This window comes from Terrapene carolina, unplaced genomic scaffold (genome assembly GCF_002925995.2).
Source record: "Terrapene carolina triunguis isolate 2854851 unplaced genomic scaffold, T_m_triunguis-2.0 Scaffold21, whole genome shotgun sequence".
NCBI classification, from domain to species: domain Eukaryota; kingdom Metazoa; phylum Chordata; order Testudines; family Emydidae; genus Terrapene; species Terrapene triunguis.
In genome coordinates this window covers 40822152-40847780 of record NW_020664372.1, presented here as the reverse complement: position 1 = coordinate 40847780, position 25629 = coordinate 40822152, and the positions used below count along the sequence as shown (strand labels likewise).

The 25629-nt window shown below is 44.0% G+C and overlaps 1 protein-coding gene across 1 annotated transcript in view; it reads right to left on the bottom strand.

Moving 5' to 3' along the window:
- RFX8 (RFX family member 8, lacking RFX DNA binding domain) overlaps nucleotides 1–20530 on the bottom strand; it is a 49629-nt gene extending 29099 nt beyond the window's left edge. Inside the window, exons 1-5 of the mRNA XM_026659603.1 lie at nucleotides 20463–20530; nucleotides 14352–14475; nucleotides 11841–11902; nucleotides 7611–7697; nucleotides 1304–1367 (exon numbers count right to left, since the gene is read on the bottom strand). Coding sequence (XP_026515388.1) covers nucleotides 1304–1367; nucleotides 7611–7697; nucleotides 11841–11902; nucleotides 14352–14475; nucleotides 20463–20530 — 405 coding nt within the window. The remainder of the gene's footprint in view (nucleotides 1–1303; nucleotides 1368–7610; nucleotides 7698–11840; nucleotides 11903–14351; nucleotides 14476–20462) is intronic.
- Nucleotides 20531–25629: the final 5099 nt, after the last annotated feature.

The following is a 25629-nucleotide window of genomic DNA, read 5'->3' as shown; positions in this document are numbered from 1 at the left end:
GTTGAGGTGTGAACACCAAGGGAGGAGAAACTGCTTCTGTAGTTGGACTATAGCGACTAGGACTATAGCGCACTGTGAGAAAACGTTACTGCCCACCCTGCACATTACCAGGAAGCAGCTCGCTTTGCAAAAGGCTTGATAGGTTCACTCTCCATTGCAAACCCAGGAGGTTCTGTGATAGCGGGCTTACAGCTCGGTGATCAGAACAGAATGGGTTAATGCTGCCGTTTGACAAGGGAGTTAGGGTGAGGGCTTCCGTTTTCAGTAGAGTGGGTTGCAGATTGTTGGGATACAGAGGACTAAGGAAGTTGTCACATGGAACTGTAGGATACTTCTGGACCTGAGTCAAGCGGGGCTGTAGCTACACTGCAAAGCAATAGGGTTTGGACCCTGGGTCCCGGCTTGACTCGAGCTTGGGCCTTCCAGCCCTATAGAGTCCAGGGCCCTAGCCTGGGTTAGCTCAATTGTAGTGTCGACACAAGTGGGGTTAGCCTTGCACCCGGGCTTACATTATAGTGTAGACATACTAACACAAAATTTCATAATCATGACATTCTAAATAATCTTAAGTATAGCTGGTTCTGCTACTGAGGTCACTGAATATAATATTGTCCGTGTCTGCACGTTTTTCATCTATTATCATTGCATACATTTGTAATACACTCATTGCCATATCCGAGTGCTCTACAAAAATAAGAGATACGTCCACACTCCTCCTTTCCCTCAGTTTAATCAGGGTTCTCATATTGGTCACATCCTGTGGGCAGACTACCAAGAATTCCAATGTCAAGACAACTCCCAGCAGTGTTATTTCAGAAACATCTGCACTAGCAGGTGAGCTTCACATCAGACCCTAATGGTGGAAAGGGTCTTTTTTTTTTTTTATCCTTTGGCAATACTTGAATTCTTGTCATGCCAATACAGTCTCACTGAACTGTACTGACTCTGGCTCAGCAGCCCGATGTTTCGTGAAAATGAGTCTATAAGTGTGGGCCTGCACAGCGAAGACCATGTCCTATTGACACCGATAGACACAAACCTGGGCTCTGTTAGCCACAGCTTCCACACTAAGCCTAGCTAATGATTTGGGCAGACAGTGAGGTGACAAAAAATATTTAACCAGTAAGTAAGCAAAAAAAAAAGTAACCAGCTAATGAGCCTATGCACAGAGACATACTACTTTAAAAGGTATTATGGGCAGGCTGCATTTCACTAAGATATAACTAACGTGTGACAGTTTTAGCTCATTAAACCGTTATTGAGCTCTCAGTTTTATAGTAAATCCACTTTATTTGATACTCACCGTTCCTTTTCTGTAGCCATTGCTCTCATAATTTGCTGCATCCTCAGAACTGGAACCATCCCCACTGTGGTGGAATACACATAACATATAAAGCCAATTTTAAAAACTGTTGGCTTCTTAGGTCTTTAGTATGCAAATGATCTCTAACTAGCTAGGTTATCAGACTGGGACTAACACAACCGTTTGTGTAATAATAATAATTTAAAAAAAACCCTCTCCCTCTTGCCACTCTATCCCATGACTTTTAGTTTATTCATTGATTTTCTAAATGGGTTGATCTCTCAGATCTTAATTAAAAAATCATTATGCAAATAAAATCAACAAAAAGTCCATTTTAAAATGCAAAGGTGGGTGATTAGATTTTTTCAACTTCCTGTGCCAAATTCATTATTTCACATTAGTGGATGCAACTCCATTGAAACAAACACACAAAAGAACTACAAACATGTAAATAATGAAAGGGGCCCATTTTATCATCTTGATCACTTTGGGTACGTCCAGACTACCCGCCGAATTGGCGGGTAGTAATTGATCTAGACACGATATATCGATCCCCAAACGCATCCCGTCAACTCCGGAACTCCACCAGGGCGAGCGGCAGTAGCGGAGTCGACGGGGGAGCCGCGGCTGTCGATCCCGCGCTGTGAGGACGGGAGGTAAGTCGAAATAAGATACGTCGACTTCAGCTACGCTATTCCCGTAGCTGAAGTTGCGTATCTTACATCGAGCCCCCCCCTCCAGTGTAGACCAGCCCTTTGATTGTACATCCCATCCCTTCCTCCCCCCTTTATGGTCAATTTAGATTGTAAATTGTTCAGAGTGGGAACTAGATCTTCAACTTTGTAATGCATCTGAGGTGTCCCACAAGGCTCAGCCCTAGTCCATCCTACTCAACATTTATATGAGCAAATTGAGGAAGCTTGTTTGACAACATAGATTGAAATGCAGAAAATATGCAGCTCTACCTGTTTTACATCCGCTGTAAACAACACCATATCCCAGCTCTCTCTGTGGTTGGCTGGCTGAAGCTGCTCACAGGCAAGAGAGATGTAATACTGACAGGAAGAGGGAAGCATTTTGAAGAACTTTCATAGCTTTGGGTCCTTTTGGACTCCTCAGTGTTTTTGGAGCATAGCCATGGTTGTGTAAAAAGTACACTTCCACTTACGGCTGGCCAGAAGCTGCGTTAGGACTGTCCAACCAGACACAGACCTCATGATGGTGATCCATGCATTTGTGACCTCAATACTTGCTTACTGCAACTCATTGTGTGTAGGGAGAAAGCCACCCACCCTGAAATAACTCAACCACAGAAAATGCAGTAGCATATCTACTTAGGGCATATTAGTCACTACAGAGATTATACCAATTTAGTATGTCATCATAGTTGTGCCAGCATAGCCCCGTAGTGTAGCTGCAGCCTACTTTGATCGAAGAGTTTTTCTGTCAGTTTAGGAAAACTCCTCCCCGAACAAAGTTATCTGAGGGATGGTCTACATTGGGAACTTACATCAGAATATCTAAGTCTCTTAGGCATATGAAAAATCCACACCCCTAAAGTAGGGTTGCCAATTTTGGTTGGACATATTCCTTGAGGTTTCATCACATGGCAATCTTTAATTAAAGATTAATCTTTAATTCCTGGAGCCTCCAGGACAATCCTGGATTGGCAACTCTACCTGAGAGACATAGCTATGCCACCATAACCCCTGGAGTAGACAGCATTAGGTCAACAGAGGAATTCTTCCATTGACCTAGCTACCATCTCTTGAGGAAGTGGATTACCTACACCAAGAGGAGACCCCTCCCATCGGCCTAGGTAGTGTACACTGAAGCGGTAGAGCAGCAGCTGCAGCTGTGCCACTGTAGTGCAGTGGGTGACGCTCAATCTTTCCAGACCACTTCCAGGAGTCTAATTTGTCTTGTGTACCCCCAAGTTATACCTCACTTAAAAAACTACTTGCTTACAAAATCAGACATAAAAATACAAAAGTGTCACAGCACACTATTAGTGCTAAATTGCATACTTTCTCATGTTCACCATATAATTATAAAATAAATCAATTGGGATATAAATATTGTACTTACATTTCAGTGCATAGTTCATAGAGCAGTATAAAGTCATTGTACGAAATTTTAGTTTGTACTGACTGCGCTAGTGCTTTTTATGTAGCCTATTGTAAAACAAGGCAAATATCTAGATGAGCTGATGTACCCCCTGGAAGACATGTGCGTACCCCACTACTGTAGTGGTTTAAGTATAGACAGACCCTAAGTTGACAGAAGCACTCTTTTTTCAAAATCCTGCCTGATATAGGTATGCTGAATCAACTTTTCAGTGTAGAACAGGCCTTAAAAACACAAGTCACTGAAAACACATTATCCCACTGCCTTGCTGTCTGCACTGCCTTCTCATTAATAACAGAGGCCAATTCAAGGTCTCTGTCCTGATATTTAAAACCATCCATGGGACTGGATCTAGCCACCTGAGAGATCACTGCTCCCTCTGCCACTATGATCTGCCATGAAAGCTCCGTTCCGCTGGAAAAATGAAATTGTTGATCAATGACCATTATGGGCCACGACCTTAACACTATGTATGTTCAATAATATGCTTAATGCCTTAACGCCAACACTATCCCAGAATCCAGAGCTTCTTAAGTTGGTGAGTGAAGAAATGAAGAAACTTAGAACTAGAAGTATTTCCTGTCATTTATTTTGTTAATTTTGCAGATTTCTAAAATATGTAAAAAAAAGAAGAGTATTTTCAGTTCCTGCTCTGAGAAGGTGGCCAGCTGTATCTTGTGCTGCTGCTACTATGGCAACACATATCAGCCGTGCTCTCGCTCAATAGGCTGGCTGGCATAGCATAACTTGTTCTTGTGCTGCCCCCCTTCATTAGGGCCAGTCAGGCAACATGCGAGTGTGAGAGCTGCTGCTGCCTAGAAACAGACAAGTGGCAGCACTCTCCCTCCGCTCAACAGCCAGATGAAAGCTCAAAGATAATTAAGTGTAAACACCGTCTGATCTCTGCCATGGAAAAATTAACATATATGTGACTCTACTGTTAGCAAATATTATTTTTATTTACCCAGTACCCAAAAGTGTGATAGGCATCACACAGGACAGAGAATGAGACAAGTTCCTGTCCTAATGCACTTACCATCTAAATAAGGTCAAGATGCAAGTGGAAAGGAAAGAAAGAAAAGGAAGTGGGTAGAGGAAGGGGAGGATGAGTAACAACAAGATCATCTGATATTTATTCATTCCTGTTCATGTGTTTTTGGGAGGAATTGGGGGGCAACTGCAGTTGAAATGGGAAAGAAATTGTGGGGAAGAGACAATACCATAGGCCTGAAAGAGGGGAAGAAAAGTGACAGAGGAAGACTGAGGGGAAAGGAGAAAGAGGAGGGAGGCAGGTGAAATAGAGCCTTTTCAGAGGCCTCTCTCAGACTCCTTCCAGTTGGAGGAGCAATATAAAGAGTTTTATATAAAGAGTATTAAGATTAGATTCCGTAGCAGATTCAAGATTAATTTCCAGTATTTAGAAGAAAATGTTAAGATCTTCTTCTACATTAATTTATTAATTAATCACACCAGATTTAGGAAATCTCCAACTCCAGTCTTTCATATTTTGATATTTTTATTATATATTTTTCCAAAAAATATTTAAAATTATTAAAAAATGATGAAATGTTTATGATGGTTTTTGGAGGAGTTGGGGGTTACAAATAGCTATAAAGTTTGTTGGAATTTTTGGATTTTTTGAAAATGTTGATGTAAAATTTTTTTTTTAAAGTGAAATATTTTACCAGTTTTTTATCAGCTTTAATTAGACCCCATTTGTAAGATGATGGTGATTTTCAGAAAGTAATGGACTTAATGGGGAGGCCTGTGAAAGTGTGTTAATACTATTAGGACAAACATGATCACACTGTTGTATTTCTCTTTGTTATAACCTGGAAGAGGAGTTTATTTTATTTATTTAGATTTATAAAATCTCAAAATATCTCTCTTGAAACTGGAAAGAGGTCACTACATTGTCATTTTGATAGCAGCCCTCTTTCTGGGGCATGTCTCTTGATCACCAGGGTGACCAAAGGAGAGACTGTTTTTCAGGGGCTAAGCATATCCTTGGCAGGGAGATGAAAAAGGCAAGAGGGGGCCCCACAGTCACTGTAGCAACACAAAGTTTCCAACAGGTAGCCTCCAGCAGAACACCTAGATCTGCAGGTCTTGAGGTCCAATCTCAGCTGCTTGTTTTAGGGGCGAGGGACAAACTGCAGGGAAGCCAAACGCTGCTGGAGCAGGTGCTGCTGGCTCTGTTACACAGCAGCGCCCCCTGTGGCTAAGCCAAGCCCAGCAACAGAGGCAGTGCCAGTTGGATGTGGTTTTTTCAACAGGAAGGAGCTAAGGAGTACAGTGACTAGAACTGTTACTTCTTTTCCTGGAGGACAAGGGAGCTGCAGACTGAGGCACTTATTTGCCACATTCCTAGACAGGAACCAGGAGGCGAGCTCCCCATGATGGCTGTTCTAAACCCATGTCTATAGGTAGCTATGGATACTATTTGAATTTCGGACTCTCTAAGAACAATTTGTTTATTCTCCGAATAAGTATTTGTTAGTTGATCAGCTACAGAGCCTGATCCTCCACCCCATTCCACCAGTTTTATGCCAGCATCACTCCATTCACTTCAGTACGGTTACACTGCTGTAAAACTTGTGTAACAGGGTGCACAGTCAAAGTGATGGGGTCTAATTTTCCATTCCCTTGCATCTCATATAGTCATTTATAGTATCATAAGGATGTATATGGTTCCCATTACCATAGTATCTGAGCGCCTCACAGTCATTAATGTATTTATCCTCACAACCCCTGTGAGGTAGGGAAGTGATATTATCCCCATTTTACAGATGAGGGGTGAAGGCACAGAGAGACTATAGGTACATCTGTACTGCAAACAGCAACCAAAGAAAAAGAAAAGAAACCCACGGCAGTGAGTCTCAGAGCTTGGGTAAACTGTGCTGCAGGGATATATAGCCATGTAGACATTTAGGCTCGGGCTGGAGTCTGGGCTCTGAGACCATCCCTTCGGCGGATTTCAGAGCCCAGGCTCTGGCCTGAGCCCAAATATCTACATGGCTATTTTTAGCCCCGGAGCACAAGGCCCAGTCAGTTGACCTGGACTCGCACCGCAGGGTTGTTGTTTTTTTTGCAGTGTAAACATACCCTAAATGGCCATTTGCCCGAGGTTATGTAGGAAGACAGTGGAGGAGCAGAGAATTAGTCTCTTTAGTCACAGCCTAGCACCCTATCTGCTGGGACATCCTACCGCTCCTGTAGCAAGTGAATGAGAAATGGGTGCAAATACTGTTAAAGAGTGAACTTTGATTTCGTAGCATTTTATATCCACTTTGCACAGGCATGAAAGTGCAAGTCAGTGGAGAATCAGCCCGACAGTTGCTTATTTAAACTATTGGCCTGATCCTGGAAATAATAGCAGGCATAGTGCTTACTGCCATGAGTACTCAGGACTACTCATGGTAGAGAACTGTGGATCGGATCCTGCTCCTATTGCAGTTGATGGCAAAACTTCCATTGACTTCAATGGGACAGGATCAAGCCCTTTGCCCATAGACAAGAGTCTGCAGGAGTGACGTGCATTGTACCATATTTTTAGACTGTTTTATTTTTCACGTTTAATTTCTCTTTTGTTGTATGTATTTTCTCACAGTTGCACCCTTTTTGTGGCTGTCTTTTTAACTCTCTAAAACTGTAATATAAAGGAAACCAAAACAAAGTAGGCCTTTTCAAAGTAAAGACTATCCCTCATTAATTTGAATGGTAAGAAACAGAAAACAAAGAACTGCAAATAGAATACTTTTAAATAAATCCCCGTTACTATAAGTGCAAATACATTGCTTAAATTATGAGGATTAGCAATCAAGATGCACTAGCATGATTAAATAAGTGTTCACACCACTGGTGCTGACCATTTATATTTTTCTCTTATTTAGTTTCTCAGCATTTTTAAGCTCTTATTTTAGTTTTGTCATAGATTTCCTGCACTTAAGAGCCATCTGTTGAAAATGTCAAGTGCATGGAAGTGTGATTTTGTGTTCAATTAGGTGTGCAACTGCCACTTTTTAAAAAGGGAGCCTTTATATTAATGACAACATTTAATTAGATTGCATTATTATAGGAAAATGCAAGTCCGTTATCAATTTTCAGTAGGCAATGAAGTAGATTTTAAAGAAAATTGTATTAATGCACCTTTTATCATTAAGAACATTTAAAACCAAACCTGTGATTTTTTTTTTCAGCCAGAAGATAGCAATAATGAGCATAGAAGGAAGAGCTCTTCTTGATATATATTCCATCGTAGTGATACCTAAAAAAATACAAAATGTGATGGACTGACAAGTATACAGTTTGCAGGACCAAATCATCACTGAACTCACATCTATATTCTGCAAGCAGCTCGTAATTCTTTTGAAATAAGAAAACAATAGATGGAAACCTGTATTTATTTTAAAAATTGTTTAAATCTTATTTAAATCTAATATTTGATAAGCACATAATTTTGACAAACTTTTTTTTTAAAAATAACTTTACAATCACTTTTTAAAACAGCGTTGGTAATTTAATAATAAAATGTTTGTTTGTTTTTTAAAAACTATCAACCCTAGAGCAGTGTGGGGAGTGCAGTCAACCAATGCAGCAGGAGCACAGAGTCTAGGGCAGGATCCTCATTGAAGTCAAAGAAGCTACTTCAGTGGAGTTACACTAATTTATTAGGGTTACCATACGTCTGGTTTTTCCCGGACATGTCCAGCTTTTTGGTAAGCAAACCCCCGTCTGGGGGGAATTGCCAAAAAGCCGAACATGTCCGGGAAAAATACCATCCGGGCACTTCCCCTCCTGGGCTCCAGCTGCTTTGCTCCGGCGGCGCAGGGTCCGGAGGCAAGGGGGCTGCCCGAAGCCGGTAGCGCTCGGGCAGCTTGGCTCTTAAACAGAGCCAAAGAGTCAGGGGAGGAGCAGAGCACCTGGAGCCCAGGAGGGGAAGTGCCCGGCCGGCGGCTCGGGGTCCGGAGGCAAGGGGGCTGCCCGAAGCCGGAGCGCTCGGGCAGCTAGGCTCTTAAACAGATCCGAAGAGTCAGGGGAGGAGCACAGCAGCCGGAGCCCGGGAGGGGAAGTGCCCGGCCGGGGGCGCAGGGTCCGGAGTCATGGGGGCTGCCCGAAGCCCGAGCGCTACCGGCTTCACGGTTTGCTGGGCAGCCTCCAGACCCTGCGCCCCCGGCTGGGCTCTTCCCCTCCCGGGCTCCAGCTGCGCTGGGGAAGCGCCAGCCGGGGGCGCAGGGTCTGGAGGCTGCCCGGCAAACCGTGAAGCCGGTAGCGCTCGGGCAGCCCTTTTCGCGTGGCTGGGAGGGAGGAGGGGGAGTTAGAGCAGGGACTTTGGGGAAGGGGCGGGGAAGGGGTGGAGTTGGGGTGGGGCCAGGGGGTGGGAAAGGGGCGGGGCCAGGGCCCGTGGAGTGTCCTCTTTTTTTATTTTTTAAATATGGTAACCCTAAATTTATACCAACTGAGGATCTGGCCTCCGTTCTCCAGCCATGGCAGATTAAAACCACTTCCAGTTAAGGATACCACTTGTCCAGTTGCTACCTGAGGAATTCAATCTCTTGTTTTTTGAAATCCCCCACTGAGCACTGGCACCTCTTGTTGATACTGGGGTGGTGTGGAACCACTGTTCCCACTGCTGTCATGCCACTGTACAGCTTCTGAAGTGCTATTTCCTCACTGGCTTTTTGCCTGATACATATTGGACAGTAAACAATACTTAGTGGGCCCAATTCTGACCATAAAAACAACAAGGAGTCTGGTGGCACCTTAAAGACTAACAGATTTATTTGGGCATAAGCTTTCGTGGGTAAAAAACCCTCTTCTTCAGATGCATGGAGTGAAAATTACAGATGCAGGCATTGTGAGTGTTTGTTCATGGCCAGTTTGTTCTAATGCCAACATTGTCCTTTAGCTTAAATAGCTTTTCACCCTCCCTAGTATTTAATCCCCAGATGTATTTATAGAGAGCAATCATATCCTCCCTCAGCCTTCTTTTTGCTAAACAAGCTGAGCTCATCCAGTCTACTCTCTTAAAATAGATCCTCCATTCCCCTATCATCCTAGTAGCTCTTCTCTGCACCTGTTCCAGATTAAATTAATCTTTCTTGAACATGAGTGACCAGAATTGTACACAATATTCCAAGTGAGGTCTTACCAGCACGTTGTGCAATGGCATTAATACTTCTCTATCTCTACTGGAAAGGCCTTGCCTAATTCATCCTAGGATCACATTTTCCATTTGCCTTTTTTACAGCTGCATGACATTGGTGGCTCATTGTCATCCTGTGATCAACCCACACACCCAGGTCTTTCTCTTCCTCTGTTGATTCCAACTAAAAGCTCCCAGCTTATAGCAGAAATTCTTATTATTAAACCTTAAGTGTATGCACTTGGTACTATTGAATTTCATCCCATTTCTGTTATTTGAGTCTTCAAGATCATCTCGATTTTCCTGTATGTTCCAGTCCTCCTGTGTATTGATGCTGCCTCCCAACTTAGTATAATCAGCAAATTTCACTAGCACACTCCTACTTTTCGTATTTAATAAAAATATTGGATAAGATTGGTTCCAAGACTGATCTTTGAGGAACTCCATGAGTAACTTCCCTCCAGTCCAATAATTCACCTTTCAGCACAACGCAATGCCATCTCCAGTTTAACCAATTCCTTATCCACCTTACTAGGTTTGTACTGAGCCGCATCATCCCTAATTTAACTAATAATTTAGACCTGCTGCATTTTCCTTCCCCCTCCCCTTAAAAAATACATTATTTTCTCAAAGAAGGAAATCAGGTTACTCTGGCATGATCTTTCTTTGGTAAACCCACGTTGCATTGCACTCCCTTTACCATTTACCTCTACGAATTTCATTATTCTTCCCTTCACAATTTGTTCTAAAATCTTGCATACCAATGAGGTCAGACTAAAATTGCCCAGATCACATTTTTTCTCCTTTATTAAAAATAGGTATGATGTTAGCTATTCTCTAGTCATATGGTACTACCCCCAAATAGATAGATTTATTAAAAATCCTTGGTGCAATAATAGTAATCCTCTGTGCCAGTTCCTTCAATATTCTGCAGCAGAAATTATCCGGTCCCCCCGATTTGAGTGCATGGCTTAAACCCAGTGTAGGCAGTTTGTGTACCAGCCACCCCTAATCCCAGGTTAGGGGATGTGTCAGACTGGGTGTGTAGGTGTATTTCAGAGCTTCACTGAGCTGATCCTATGCTGGTGTAAAGGACCTAGTTTTCTCTAGCATCAGCCATGTGTCTCAGTCAAAAATCTAATGTGAGAATGGCACCGCAGTAATTGGAAGTGATGGGGCCAGGCTGATGCAGAAGATTTGTGAGAAGATCAAAGTAAACATATGCCACTCTCAGAATCAGTATTTTAATTGCAGTCCTTTCATCTTTATTAAGCAAAACGCTCATGCAATTGGCATACCTGAAGGCCTTAAAAATCTTTTTTTTCTTCTGTTCAGCGGTTATGAATTTGGACATTAAATCAATGGATTAAAAGTCAATGGGACTCAATTCTCTCCATGCTCTGTATGGGTGTGTGGCAGGGGGAAATCCACCAGGGAGCCAGTAACACAGTGGTCCCCAAACTTTTTCGTCTGGCGGGCGCCAGAAGATGAGCCACCGAGGACCGTGGCAGCGGACGAGCATCCGCCGAAATGCCGCCGAAAAGCAGCAACGTCAATAGGCGTCGCCGCCGAAATCAGCGGCATTTCAGCGGCGACACCTCTGGCTGACACTGCTTGTCGGTGGCATTTCAGCGGATGCTCGTCCGCTGGCCAGTATGTGGGCACACATAGATGCCCCAGTGGGCGCCATGGCACCACGGGCACCGCGTTGGGGACCACTGCAGTAACAGTTTATAACAATTCCATTATGAGCCAGATTGTGAAGGGCCACTCAATGGGTGTGCAGGGACAGAAGAGACTCCCTACCTTTAGGGCCTCTTGCATAGGGCTGGTCAAAATAAGCGTCCTTGGGCTTACCTGATCACATGAATCCCTCAGACACAATGCCTCTGGATCGCCTTACTAGGGTAGTGACCTTCTGCACCCCCCCTAACACAAGCCGGTGGTTCAAAAGCACCAGAGTATTTTAAATAGTGTTTTTTAAGTTTTGAAAATTAAAATTCTCTTGAATTCATATGCTAAAAACCAGCTTGGATATGGTGACTTTCATTAAATTAATCCTATTTTAGTTTACTGGTAACACCATCAATCACAATAGAGCTGTTCTTGTGATTTATTACAGACATTCAACAAGAACCTCAGCTGGGGTAGAGCAGTGTCTCAATTTAACAGAGCTGAGGATACTGTTATTTCTATTACTTTCCCCCCAAAAGGGTGTAATTAACATTTTTAAATAAAGCAATAAATAAAATAAATAAATAATACCTGGCACTTCCCCTTGTGCCCAGCCTTCTGGTCCCCAGATCTGGGAAAACTAAGCGAACAAGCTAAAAAACACAAAAGATAAGAGTTATCTGGGCAAGTCATACTAACATATAAAGATTTATCTGATTTGGTTTCCTCTAATTGTTTCCACTACTGCATCTCCCCCCCCCCACACACACACACACAAACTGCTGTGATACCTGTTCTCCCAATAACACTCAAATAGTAATTGCTGAATTAGCTAGTGTGCATCACCAATATGTTGCCAATATGAAGCCCAGGCTGGCAAGGGTTACTCAGTCAAGTAGTTCTTACTCACACAAGGAGCCCCAATTACTTCAGTTAGCCTTCTCACGTAACTAATGTTTGCAGGATCAGGTTTGACTTATCAATTTTTTTATCAAGTTCATCAAGTTGCTGAGTATCCTCTTTGCTCATATTGAAGGAAATGTGAATTGAAATCATTCAGCACCTCTCAAGATTAGCACCAAGTAATAACACTGTAAGTGTAATAATCCAAATTGTTATTATTACACACACAACATGAGTATGAGCTATCTTATAAAGCTACAGACAAAACAAGAGAGCTCATGCTACTTTTCCTCTTTAGAACAGGAACAGATTATCAAATACACAATGCAGCTACTCTAGATAAACCTTGGGAGTCTTTGTTGTGCAGGAAAGGAACAAAATGAATCAGGTATGAAGTTGTTTGGTGTCAAAGGCCTTGTCTACACTAGCCTTTTTTGCTCAGTTGCCCTAAGATGCAGCTCCCACATTGGTAGTAATGATGGGAGTTCTAATGCAACCAGGTTGGCAGTGTCTGCCAGCATTTTTACCAGGGTGTTACCTCTATTTGATCTAAACTGAGTTAGATGACACAGTAGTAAAAATAAAGGAGCTTTATCTATACAGCAATTAAACACCCACAGCTGGCCCAGGTCAGCTGACTTGGAATCATGGGGCTTGGGCTGCGGGGCTGTAAAACTGCTGTGTACACATTTAGGCATGGGCTGGAGCCGGAGTTCTGGGACCCCATAAGTGGGGAGGGTCCCAGAACCCAGGCTCCGGCCGAAGCCCAAATGTCTACACAGCAATTTTTAGCCCCACAGTCTGAGTCCTACGAGCTCAAGTCAGCTGACCTGGGCCAGCTCAGCAGCCATGCCACAGGTCTTTTATTCCACCATAGACCTACCCTAAAGGTCTTGGGGTGAAATCCTTGCAATGAAGTCAATGGTAAAATTCCCATTCACTTCAATAAAACAAGGATTTCATCCCTTGACCTGTCTACACACCAATTTGCACCAGTTTAACAAAATGTGTCTTTTAAAACCCATTTAATTAAACCAGTGCAAGTTTGTGTGCCATATTTTGGTTTAAGAATTGCTTATTTTGATTTAGCTTAATCCTGTGAAACAACAATAAACTACTCTGAAACTGAAATAAGAATAGCTACATACAACTTATACAACTAAACTAAACCGATTTAAAAAAAATACTTCTAATTAAACAGCTGCAAGTTAATGTGCAGACAAGGCCTAACAACTTGAATACCAGTGGAGTTGCACCAGTGGTAGCAATAGTGGGAAATTTTGAGCAAAAAATGTGTAGAGTAACGATAGTCAAAAATGTTATTTTTTCTTTAATCACATGAATAAAGTTAAGCAGGAATGCATCTGTTTGTTAGGACTGAATGATTAGGGTCTTAAAAGATAATTCCCCTGTTGGCTATAAAAACTCCAAACTATTAGAAGAGTGACATTGTCTAAAGGACTTTTTTTACTCCTGCATCTGCATCTTGCTTTGCTTGGATGATTCTATAAACACACACACACACACTCTTTGTGTGGAGCAAAATCTTCATAAGTAAATTTAAAAAAACATTTTTTTCTGATAAACAACATGAAGACCAGGATGCTTTGCAGCATCAAAACTTGGATAAAAAAATACAGTGCTAATTGTTTACATGAAATACAAAGTTTTCAGTCTACACCTGAGAGGTTTGTTAGTATAGCTATACCTATACTGGCAAACCTTCCTGTTGTATACACAATTTAACTCTTATGCCAGTTTGAAGAATAAAATAAGATGTCCTAGCAAAAAGACTTTTTTGCTGGTATAATTTCATCTATGCTGTGTCTAGAGCTTTTGCAGGTATAGAAATGTCATTTTAAAAAAATCACATCTCTAATCAACATTACAATACCAGCAAAAGTTTTGAATGTAGACCTGACCTCAGAGAGAAAATAATGCAGATAAAATTCCCCAAGCGAGCCAAAGAGGATATTATACCAAGAGATAGGATAGCAGCTTTCAAACAAAATCTCTCCCAGCATTCTACATTGAAGGTATCTTATTGCATAACTACTTATCCTTGTCTGTAAATTAAGCTCCCTTAGTTTGCAACATGATCAAACCTTGTACAAATAAGTGTCTCTTTATGAATTTACACAAGGTCTCAGCCCATTATCTTAAGCCCCATATATGCTATAAAAGCAATGTGCTTTGTACCTTTCCAAATGTAGCTGGATTTACTTGAGTCTGAGCATTCTGAGTGCAATTCTCTATATACATTTCATAAAGTAGACAACGAGGTATGCTGTATCCTTCACAAACATAGAAATTATCCGCTATCCTTTAAAACAAAATGGTACAAAATGTATATCAATTTATGTCAAGATTAGAATGTTAAAAGTTATTGGCCTGATTCTGATATCACTCCAGGTTTACACTGGTACAACTCTGCTGACTTCCATAGTTACTCCTAATCTACAACAGTGTGAGATCAGAATCACATCCACTACTTCTAAGTGGGGATCCATAGTCTAAAGAAAATGGTACATCCTCACATATGTGAATTAGAGACTGTTCTCAGGTTCCTTTGAATTCCCATTGGAAGACCTGTCAGTTCCTATGTATCAAGAGGTTGTGTGAATATACTCCACAGAGCAACAAACCTATCAGATACGATTCGGTTTTTGTTTTATACTATAGTTTAATAGCATCATAGTTAAAACTGACATCAAAGTTAAAGCTGACATGGAAAAGTATTAGTATCTCTAAAATGGGAAACTACTGTGATCTTCTAATGTATAATGCAAATATAAAAGGCTCCACAACCAAATGTAATATATTAATTAAGCATTTGTTTTCATTTTTAAAAGATGCTGTATAACAGGGCGTTACAAACGTTAGACCTTACCACAATACAAAGGGCCAAATTCTACTCTCATTCACACCTGTGAAATCCCACTGATTTTAGCACAAGTATAGAAGAGAGCAGAAATTAGTCTGATATTACTACTCAGTATCACTGCTGATATCCAGACTGCTCTTGGTGTGCTTAAATCAGGGATCGGCAACCTTTGGCATGCGGCCCATCAGGGAAATCTTCTGGTGGGCCGGGACGGTTTGTTTACCTACAGCGTCCGCAGGTTCGGCGGCCAGCACATCCCTCGGCCAATGCCGCTTCCCGCAGCCCCCATTGGCCTGGAACGGCGAACCACGGCCAGTGGGAGCTGCGATCAGCCGAACCTGCAGGTAAACAAACTGCCCTGGCCCGCCAGCAGATTTCCCTGATGGGCCGCGTGCCAAAGGTTGCCGAACCCTGGCTTAAATGCTCGTTCTTGGGCCAAATCCCACTCACCTTACTCGCCTGAGTGGTCACATTAAAGTAAACTACTTGTGTGAGTAAGATGAGGAAGATTTTGAATGTAGTTTCTTGTTAGCCTAAGTTATTATCACCACCAGAAAAATACAATTTAATTAAGAGATAATGCCAATGGCATCCAGGCTGTCTAAGAATAATACTTCCTATAGCACAAATACTGAAGCAAAACTGATGCATTTGTGGGAAATAAATGTTGAGACAGGGAGAAGATTAATTTTCAAAGCATGACTCATGGATCATATGAAAATGTTCTATTACAGCGACTTTATTTCTGTTATACCAAATAATTTATGTCAATTTAATTATTTTAGCAGAGTGTCAGTTACTCATAGTACCTTTACTGACATTCAAACTGCTTTAGAAAACAGACTTATAAGCACTAGCTTATCCATGTAGTACAGGTTTTAAAATAGCATTGGCTGATTTCAGGCTGGCTAACATTTATCTTTCTGCTTTATCTTTTATCCTAATGGGTTAGGATTCCAACAATTTGATATAACTGAGAAAGAACATTACTTCTGAGTATTCTAATGTGAGGGACTGGATCGGTTTCAACTCAGCTTCTTACTCGTGCCTCCTCTCGTTTCCTCCACAGAGTGTGTCCCCACTTCTGCTCTTTCCCTTTTAAAGAGACACCCCGCCCCCAGGCCTACCTCCCTACCTCTCACCTGTTTGCAGCCTATGAACCCATCCACCAAACAATCCTACAACCTCAGATTGTCAGCCCACCACCTGAGAGTACTGCTTGGCCTCACCTCCCTGCACACAACTGCTCTGGGCTTCCTGCCAGTTTCTCACCATCTCCAGCTTGACCGCCTGTTGTGAATGAATTGCTTCACAGCTAGAGGCAGGGATGAGCAACCAGCATCAAGGTAGTGAACACAGGCAGAGGGCAAGCTGAGATAATGGGATGTTCCGATCATGGGGGTGAGGAAATAGTATTCGGTCTAATGAAGAGTCCTGACTAAACCTTGCCTCCAGCAGCCAGAAATCCTCCCTTCTCCTGGGTAAAGAACCATCGGAAAACGCTTAAGAATTGATCATTCTTCCCTGAGGTATTAAACCTGGATCCAAATTCATCCCAGGTATAACACCGCTGGAATCCATTGAATTACAACAGAGATTAATTTCTTTAGGGTTTTAGTCAGTTTTCTAGGAGACGAGAATGCAAGTTTTATACTTCAATAATGTTTTTATCCAATAGCTTTGCCTGTGCATTTAACTATTTATTGACATAGTATTAGACTACTTTTGTTTTTAGTTATTTTTTTAAATCTTTTTTCTTAAAACATATCAAACATATTCTAGATGCCAACATATAACAGAAGTACAGAAGTACTATGCATCAGAAAAGAGAAAAGACTAAGAAAAAATGCAATGCTTGGATTTCCATGTATTAACCACAATATTTCTAGCACAAGGATTTTTGTGGCACATATCTAAACAAACAAAAACTAAGGAAATCAAAATCAAGCAAGAAAAGGGTGGCGGGGGAGAAAAGAGACAAAGAGGAGAGGGGGTGTGTCGATTTATCTCCCATCTTTCAACCAGGTCTCCTGCAGAGCTGTTTAGTTGACCAGTTCTAGGAAACTGTCCCAAATGGACTCATATTTTTCCAGGGTTTGCTGTCCATTGTATGTGAGCCTCAGGGCCGGCCTTAGGGAAAATGGCACCCTGGACTTGCATTTTGGTGCCCCTGCCCCCCCCATTGCTCATGGTCCCCCATGGGCTCCCCAGGCTCCCACCCTCCCTTCCCCCCAACCCCTGCACTGTGCCACCTTCACCCCAACCCCTGCCCTCCCCTCATGTGCCCCTAACCCCTGCACTGTGTGTGCCCCCTCACTCCAACCCCTGCATTCCCCTCCGGTGCCCCAATACCTGCCCCCTCCTGTGCCCCTAACCCCTGCACTCCCCTCCTGCGCCCCTAATCCCTGCACTATGCCCCCTTCACCCCAACCCCTGCACCTCTTTCCTGTGCCCCAACCCTTTCACTGTGTCACTGTGCCCCCTTCACTCCTACCCCTTGCACCTCCCTCCGGAGCCCCTAACCCCTGCATCCCCCTCCTGCACCCATGTGGGGAAACTGACCCACCTGGATACACAAAGCAGCTGGCATTGCTGCTCGTTCCCCCACTGGACTGCTGCTCCTCTGCCCCATGCACCCCCTGGGCTGCATAAGGAGAGGGCAGGAGAGCAGCAGCTGCTGATGCCTCAGCATAGCCCAGGTGGGGAAGTGACCTAAATGCAGGGAGCCCTGATGTTGTGTGTGTTGCGGGGGGGGGGGGGGGGGGAGGAAGGCAGGGGGAGGGTGTGAGAGAGAGAGAGAGAGAGACAGTGTGTGTTAGGTTGAGGTGAATGTGTGTGTGTGTGTGAGAGAGAGAGAGAGACAGTGTGTGTTGGGTTGAGGTGAATGTGTGTGTGCCTGAGTGTATGAGTGTGCTGGCTCTTTAAGAAAGCACACAGGGTCAGGAACCTGAAGGCTTGTGTTCAGACACAAGCAGCTGCCGGCAGCTCCAGATCCAGAGAGGCAGCAGCACACACACAGATTCCCCCTGTCCCATCACCCCAGCTCAATGGAAATCAGGTGCATGGGTGAGGGGGACACCCCAGCATCAGTCGTCCCCCCCAGCAGACAGAGGGACGCTCCCAGTCTGGAGTGGCCAGGGGTGGCTGGGGGGAAGGGGAGCAGGAACAGCAGTGGCTGCACATGAGCAGGGGGAAGGAGGGGAACCCCTGCTCCGGAGGAGTCACCTGGTCACCTGGCTCCCACAGCTGGTCAGCCAACTGCCCCCTGCAGCTCAGGTCTCTCCCCACCCTCCAGCTCTGCCGCTCACCTGACTGCCGCCTCCATCAGCCCAGCTGGCCCTCAGCAGGTCAGGTGGGAATCCAAACCCTGCGCATGTCGCCCTCTTTGGCGGGCCGCCCTGGGCAGGGGCCCAGACAGCCCACCCCAAAAGTTGGCCCTGGTGATCCTTTCCTTCGCAGCTAGGTCCACCAGTCCATTATACCAGCCTTCATGCCAAGTATTAGACTACTTTTGGACTAAAATCTTGTGTTTTTTTATTGTCAACATACCAAACAGAAAATAAAACTCAAACTTTTATAAACTTATCACAGAAAGATGGTGATCTACAAGCTCATTGAGGAGAAAGGACAGTCAGTGAGTGGTTAGGAGCTAGCCTAGGACTCATGTGACCTGTAGTCAATTCCCTGCTCTGCCACAGACTTCTTGTGTGACCTTGGACAAGTCACGTAGCCTCTCTGTGTCTCAGTTCCCCATCTGTCAAATAGAAATAATAGTATTTCTCTACCTCACAGGTATATTGTGAGAATAAAAATATTAAAAGATTGTGAGGTGTTCATATATTATCGTAATGGGGGCATATACAGAATTAAGATCAGTAGGTGGTGTCAATTTAAAATCCTTGAATGTGCTCTATTGTTGTTTTAAACAAAGTTATCAAAGATATTACAGTCCACAGTCTAGAATCAAAGATGGTGGATGTGATGTGGCTTGGAAAGACAGAAAGGCAATGCCAGAAGGTTTTCTGCTCTATACAGTGTCATACACTGGATAATACTGTTCTGCCAAAAATGAAAGACAGCTCTACGTAATAGGTACCAAATGCCAAAAAAATGGTGAAGAAGGAAAATAAAAAGGAAACTAATTTTTCTAGGAGAGGATACCCCAGACCATTGGGGATTTTAACTTTTTCTAAATTTAATTTTCTTGACAAGTAGCTGTTACAATATTAACATGTCGTGCAATGTGTCTCACTGCTGTATTACATCACCGTCCCTTCCCAGTTTTTAAACGAACTACCACTATCACACACAAAGCATTCTGCCAAGTGGGTGTTGAATAACGCAGGACAGATGAATGCATGGAAATTAGGACAGTCCAGTGAAAAATATCAGAGGGGTAGCCGTGTTAGTCTGGATTTGTAAAAAGCGACAAAGAGTCCTGTGGCACCTTATAGACTAACAGAAGTATTGGAGCATAAGCTTTTGTGGGTGAATACCCACTTGGTCAGACGCATGTGAAAAATGAAAAATGATTATGACAACTTTATCCCATCACACAACAACTCACACCAACAGCCCACATTTGCCACAACCATCATTTTAGCCAATGTAACCTCAAGAAAATACTGGTGCTGACTCACAATTTGTTACTGCACTCTACATGCCAATATGCATTGGCTGTATAGTCCTGCTGCCATTCATACAGCACTTTAAAAGCTTGCCACTAAGAACCAGAGGATTGTCCTCTTTAACCATCATTACACCTTCCATGCATCATCATTTAAAATAGATGACACTGAGGCACAGCTTTGTGGCCACACGTGCCAGTATACATTAAGCGGGGAGACTGGGTGGTCAGCGATATCGGCAGTTTCTGTATCAGAGCTATTGTTTGGCACTATACAATGTATGCCCTACTGGAACAGTTTCCATAACTTGTGCATATAGGACTCCCATAACAGTCAAGATTTGTATCTTATGAAGTTATACCAAGGAGCAAGAATTAAACTAAACTACATAATATCCCCCCCTGCAACGCAGCGCCTACTCTGGGTACCCAAGTGGCACATGGTGTGCTCACCCCTACATTCTGCAAGCGTCAAAACAGCATGATGGCCTGTCACCTACTACCTTGTGCAAAGTGGTGGCCACATCTCATCACAAATAGCCCAGCAGTGGGGGTACCAAAGCGGCACATGGTGCCTCACCTCCATGCCATGGAGGTCCCAGAGCAGTGGCCAGTATAATGCCCCTTTCTGCCCCATGCCTGGGGGTGCCAGAGCAGTTATTGGCATCTGCCGCCCTGGCTCTGGGGCTGCTAACGCCCAGGTATGGCTCCTTTTGCAAACCACCCCGAGGGTCAGTCCATGCAGCGGGGAAAGGGAGGCTCCCTCCCCGGCAGGGCGGAGGCCGGCGCCGGCACCCACCACTGGGTGATGGATTGGTACAAGCGGCTGCTGCTGCTGTTCGGGGCAGCCTCCGCGCCCTCCGCCATCCTCTGCAAGCCCGGGGCCGCCGGGGGGCGCTGCGGAGCCGGGCAGGGGCTGCTACCGCCGGGGCGCTGTTTACTTTAGAAGCCGGTTCCAGAGCGCGGGGCCGGCGAAGGCGGCTCAACGCGCGAAGCCCGCGGAGGAGGGAGGCGGGGCCGGGGCGGGCTGGGCTTGGCGCCTGCTGCTGAGGAGCCCGGGGGCGGCAGGGGGCCCATGAAAATGCTGCCAGGCGGGAAGAGACACGCACGGAGCGGGATCGCAGCCCCTTACCCGCAGTGGAGATTGTCTCGCGCAGCAGCAGCCCAGCCTTACCCCCTCTCCGGAGGCGGAGTGTAACGCCCAGCAAACCAGCGCCACTTGCTGCACACCCAGCCCGCTGTCCCTCCCGCCTCCTCTCCTCTCCCGGGGAAAGCCTCGCAGCTTTCCTGTCTCCAGCCTGAGAGAGAAACAGCAAAGTCCGCCAGCCAGCCTCGCTTTCTTGAAATCATTGCTCCTGGCTTCACTTCCCCTTAATCCGCAAACCTGACTCCCTGCAGCCCCTGATTTCCATCACCCCTCCAACAGGCACCAGCAGGGAGCAGATTCTGTGCCTTTACTTTAAAAAATAAAAAAAGTTTGCTACTTCTCCTTTATGCCCAATCCTGGGCTCACTGACAAAGAAAGTTTTGCTTGTGACTTCCATCTTTGCCTTCATTGGGTACAAACGGGGCCCAATCCTGCACAAATAAAGTCAGTTGGATGTTTGAAGTTGACTTTCAGTGAAACAGATTAAGTCTATAATTGGAGACACTTAGTACCAAAACAATGAGATGCACAAAAGATTGCCCAGAGCCTCTTAAAGAACTTTTGAAAATATAAAGGACATATTTACTTACACTGAGTAGTACCTTAGTTCACAAGCAGTCCTAGTTATTTTTCACTTCTAAGAAACAAAATGCTCATAACAGCAATAAAATGACATCCTGACATCTACAATATTGTCAACAGTACAGCTAACAATAGTTTCTTTTTCATCATCATAATCCTGGCCCCAATCCTGCAACTGGAACTGTGCAGAAAGATTCTTTGATTTCAGTGGCACTACTCATGCTTAAAGTTAAGCATGTACATAAGTATCTGGCAGGATCAAAGTCTAAGGTACCCAGCAACATAAACAGGGTGAAATTTCTGACCCTTAATAGGGTCTTTCCTGGAACTCAACAAAACATTCCTAGTTCTGACTTCTGTATGAATTGCATGTAGGAAAACTAATTACATGTAAATAATTACATGCAAAGATTTGGGTAAAGGCATAAAGCAGCTATTATGCAGCAGTACATTTGGATAACGTAAGCACTCTTTTAATACATTTTTGTGGGCATTTTAAAGCATTACTTACAGGGTTTTATATAAGGATGCCTTAAACTCCCATAATTTTTTAATTTCTCTTTGATATAGACAGATGAAAAGACTGTCTGCTCCACTGAAACCCTTTAAGCACTTTTCCATTGCAAGCATCCATTATGCAAAATGAGTTTTATTACCACATGACTGACAATAATAAATTATATATGGTCGGAGCATCTAAAAGCTTCCTAGTGGACAGAACTGAATTACATCAGAATTCTGCCTCTCAGAAACTGCCATGGCTTCTTAATGTTAATTAACTGTTGATACTCTAGCAGAAAGGTTTGACACAGACAGATTTGCTTTATTTATCATGACAAGAGGATCAAAACAAACTTGTCTTTAGACCAGTGGTTTACAACCTGTGGTCTGCGGACCCCTGAGGGTCCACAGATTATGTCTCAGAGGTCTGAAGGGGGCCGCATCTCCATTTGAATTTTTTTAGGGGTCCACAAATGAAAAAAGGTTGAAAACCATTACTTTAGACAAATAAATTAAAAAGAGGGGGAAAGTCAAAAAAGACAGCTTGAAGGTAGACATGGGTTTTTATTCCATTTTATATTCCTACATTCCAGCCTGCACTTAAGGGGACAGCACACAAGCCATAATGTATAATATACATTGTTTTTAATCTGTAGAACCCTAGTTCTGTATTGAGAACCTCATCCGCAGGCCCCTTCATCCACACAGTTCTCAATGTGGGATTCAGGCCCATCCTTGAAAACTGTCTCTTAAAACACAGGCTCATGTACAAACACAGTAACCAGTGCAATTAGGTACAACAGTCATTAATAACTCTGTTTAATAACAGCCTTATGTAACAACCTGCAGGACTAGAACCAGGAAGTTCCAGGCCACCGCTTCACTGTTGCCACCAGAAGCCCAAGCCAGGTTTCTGCTGGGGGATTCTGTGATGCTAGACACTACAGGAAGTTCCGCCCATCAGGGCTTGAGTCGAGAGTCCTAGACATCGCACTGATTGCCCATACCAGGATATAAACCAGGAAGCCATCACAAGGCGATGTCTGAGTTACGATGCAGACTTCCTGCTTGCTTATGCTCCAGACCTTGCCTTGCTGTGAACCACAAACTCCGGCTCCAGTGCTCAGTTTGACCCTGACTCCGCTACTTGCCTCCTATCTGTAACTCAGTGCCTGACCCAGACTTCCTGGCATCTTGACCCCGACCTTATTACTTGGCTTTTGTCTGCAAGTCAGTGGTTGACCCTGACTTCCTGACCCAGCTCAACCCCAACTCTGCTACTCATCTCCTGACCGTAACTTGATAATTAACCCATGCACACAGGCCACCCACAGCCTAGCCCTGACAACTGTTTTTCCCAGTGTAGACTGCATATGCGTCTCCAAGGAGATTTAGCTATGTGAGAAGTATGAAGGGCTACAGCAACACCAAAAAGGTTAGACAAGTCAACATTTCAAATCAGGCCTGCTATTTAGTGGTCTTGTAAGTTAGTGGGCAGATTCACTAGCTGCGATGGTCCAAAATAAGCCTAAATGCTGCAGTCAGTTCCACCTTGCTCTTCTCAGGGCAGATTTTATTAAATAAAAAATGCAAAAGGCTCCAAGTAATATGAAATTGTTAATAAATAGACTTCCCTGCATTCTGCAAGCTGGTAGTGGAAAGGACACATCTTTCCCCCCGCTTGTAGCCTTTCTTGAATCTTGGCTACTATAGAAAAGTCTTTTCCTGACCCTGGATCTCTCCTATTGACTGCCCCTTAAGAAACAGGCAGCCTATATCCTGTGGGTCCTATGCTTACATCTATTGTGACTACAGCTTGCAGTTTTAAAGGGACCAAGGCCTGTGACAGGCACACTGGGCTTATCTAAAATGCCATGAAGTAGGTGGAGTCCCCAAGATGAACTAATTCCACTGGGAAAACAACAACCTCCCCCTTCAAAGGGAAGGGGTCACAAAAACGTGGAGACTAATTGACCTCCTTGGAGCAACATAAATCAAACAGGGACAAGCTTGCATCAAAGGTTAAAAACAAGAGAACCAGAAAGGGAAAATTGAGCAGAGAATTTCCCAAAAGAATCCACTACTGTGAAAAGTTGTTCAGGGAGTCAGTGGACCCCACCCAAAAGCACTCTGCCTGGATACATGATTTAACAGGTGTAAGAAATAGTACCCACTGTCACAGAGATGTCCAGCTTCCTGACAGGAGGATGTATGCATGTGTCCTAAGGCTTAGTGCCTTGTTATAAGTTTGAAACTCAAATTCTTTTATCAATTTTCTTCCACTTTTCAGAAAATTTTTCCTTATCCTTCAGAATAATCCTGGCAATTTTCAGACAAAACCAATTTCAGTGTCCAAATGGTTAAAGGACTTTGATTGTAAACTTAAGGTCTGATCCTTCAGCTTAATCAAACAGAGCTTTGTGGCGCCATGGATTCCAGGGTCTGTCCCTACAGTTCCATGGCAGGATTGGGGCCATAATGATTATAAAGACAATACCATAGCTCCATATTCTGCCATAATTTGAAAGACATCAGGCTACTTTATTGCTGTTGTGGATATCCTCTTTATGTTAAATGAAACTCCTCTGGACACATTTTAAGGGAAAATATCTGCCCTTGAATCAAGACTAATTTATGACCTAAAATTAGGTATGGTTGAATTGATTAAAAAACCCCAAACAAACTCCTTTCCTCCAACCTTCACCTGTAGCTAGAACAAATTTGAATCAAACCTTGAGGTCATAAAAGGGTCAAAAATTACCTTAAATAGTTTATTTTGCACATAATTGCTTCCTAGTTTCAGCCAGGTGCTTCTTCAGTTACCATCCCCCTAACTGTCAAGCAGGACTGTATTGGCAACCTTATGGGTATATCTACAATTGGGGAAACATTTTTCTGCACCAGTGTTACCAACAGCAGAAGTGGTAGTATGGACAAGGCACAGATTCTGAAGAGTGCAAGGGTATGTCTACACTACGAGAGTAGTTCGATTTTACTTGAAGCGAATTTGTGGAACCGATATTACAAAGTCGAACGTGTGTATCCACACTAAGGACAGTAATTCGACTTTGTGAGTCCACACTAACGGGGCAAGCGTCAACATTGGAAGCGGTGCACTGTGGGCAGCTATCCCACAGTTCCCGCAGTCCCTGCTGCCCATTGGAATTCTGGGTCGAGCCCCCAATGCCTGCTGGGGCAAAAAATGTGTCGAGGGTGGTTTTGGGTAACTGTCATCATTCAACCATCACTCCCGCCCTCCCTCCGTGAAAGCGCCGGCGGGCAATCAGTTCGCGCACTTTTCTGGTGATTGACAGCGCGGACGCCACAGCACTGTGAGCATGGAGCCTGCTGCGATCATCGCTGCAGTTATGGCCGTTGTCAACACCTCGCACCTTATCATCCACCTTTTTCAGAGGCAGATGCTGAGAAATCGGGCGAGGAGGCTATGGCAGCGCGGTGAGGACATTAAGTCTGAGAGGGGCACAGACCTCTCACAAAGCACGGGGCCCCGCGCCATGGACATCATGGTGGCAATGGGTCATGTTGATGCTGTGGAACGGCGATTCTGGGCCCAGGAAACAAGCACGGCAAGTAGCCAACGCAATCGTTGAGCTACTGCTCTCAAAGGTAGTGACCCTGGGAAACGTGCAGGTGATCATAGATGGCTTCGCTGCGATGGGATTCCCAAACTGCGGTGGGGCTATAGATGGAACTCACATCCCTATCCTGGGACCGG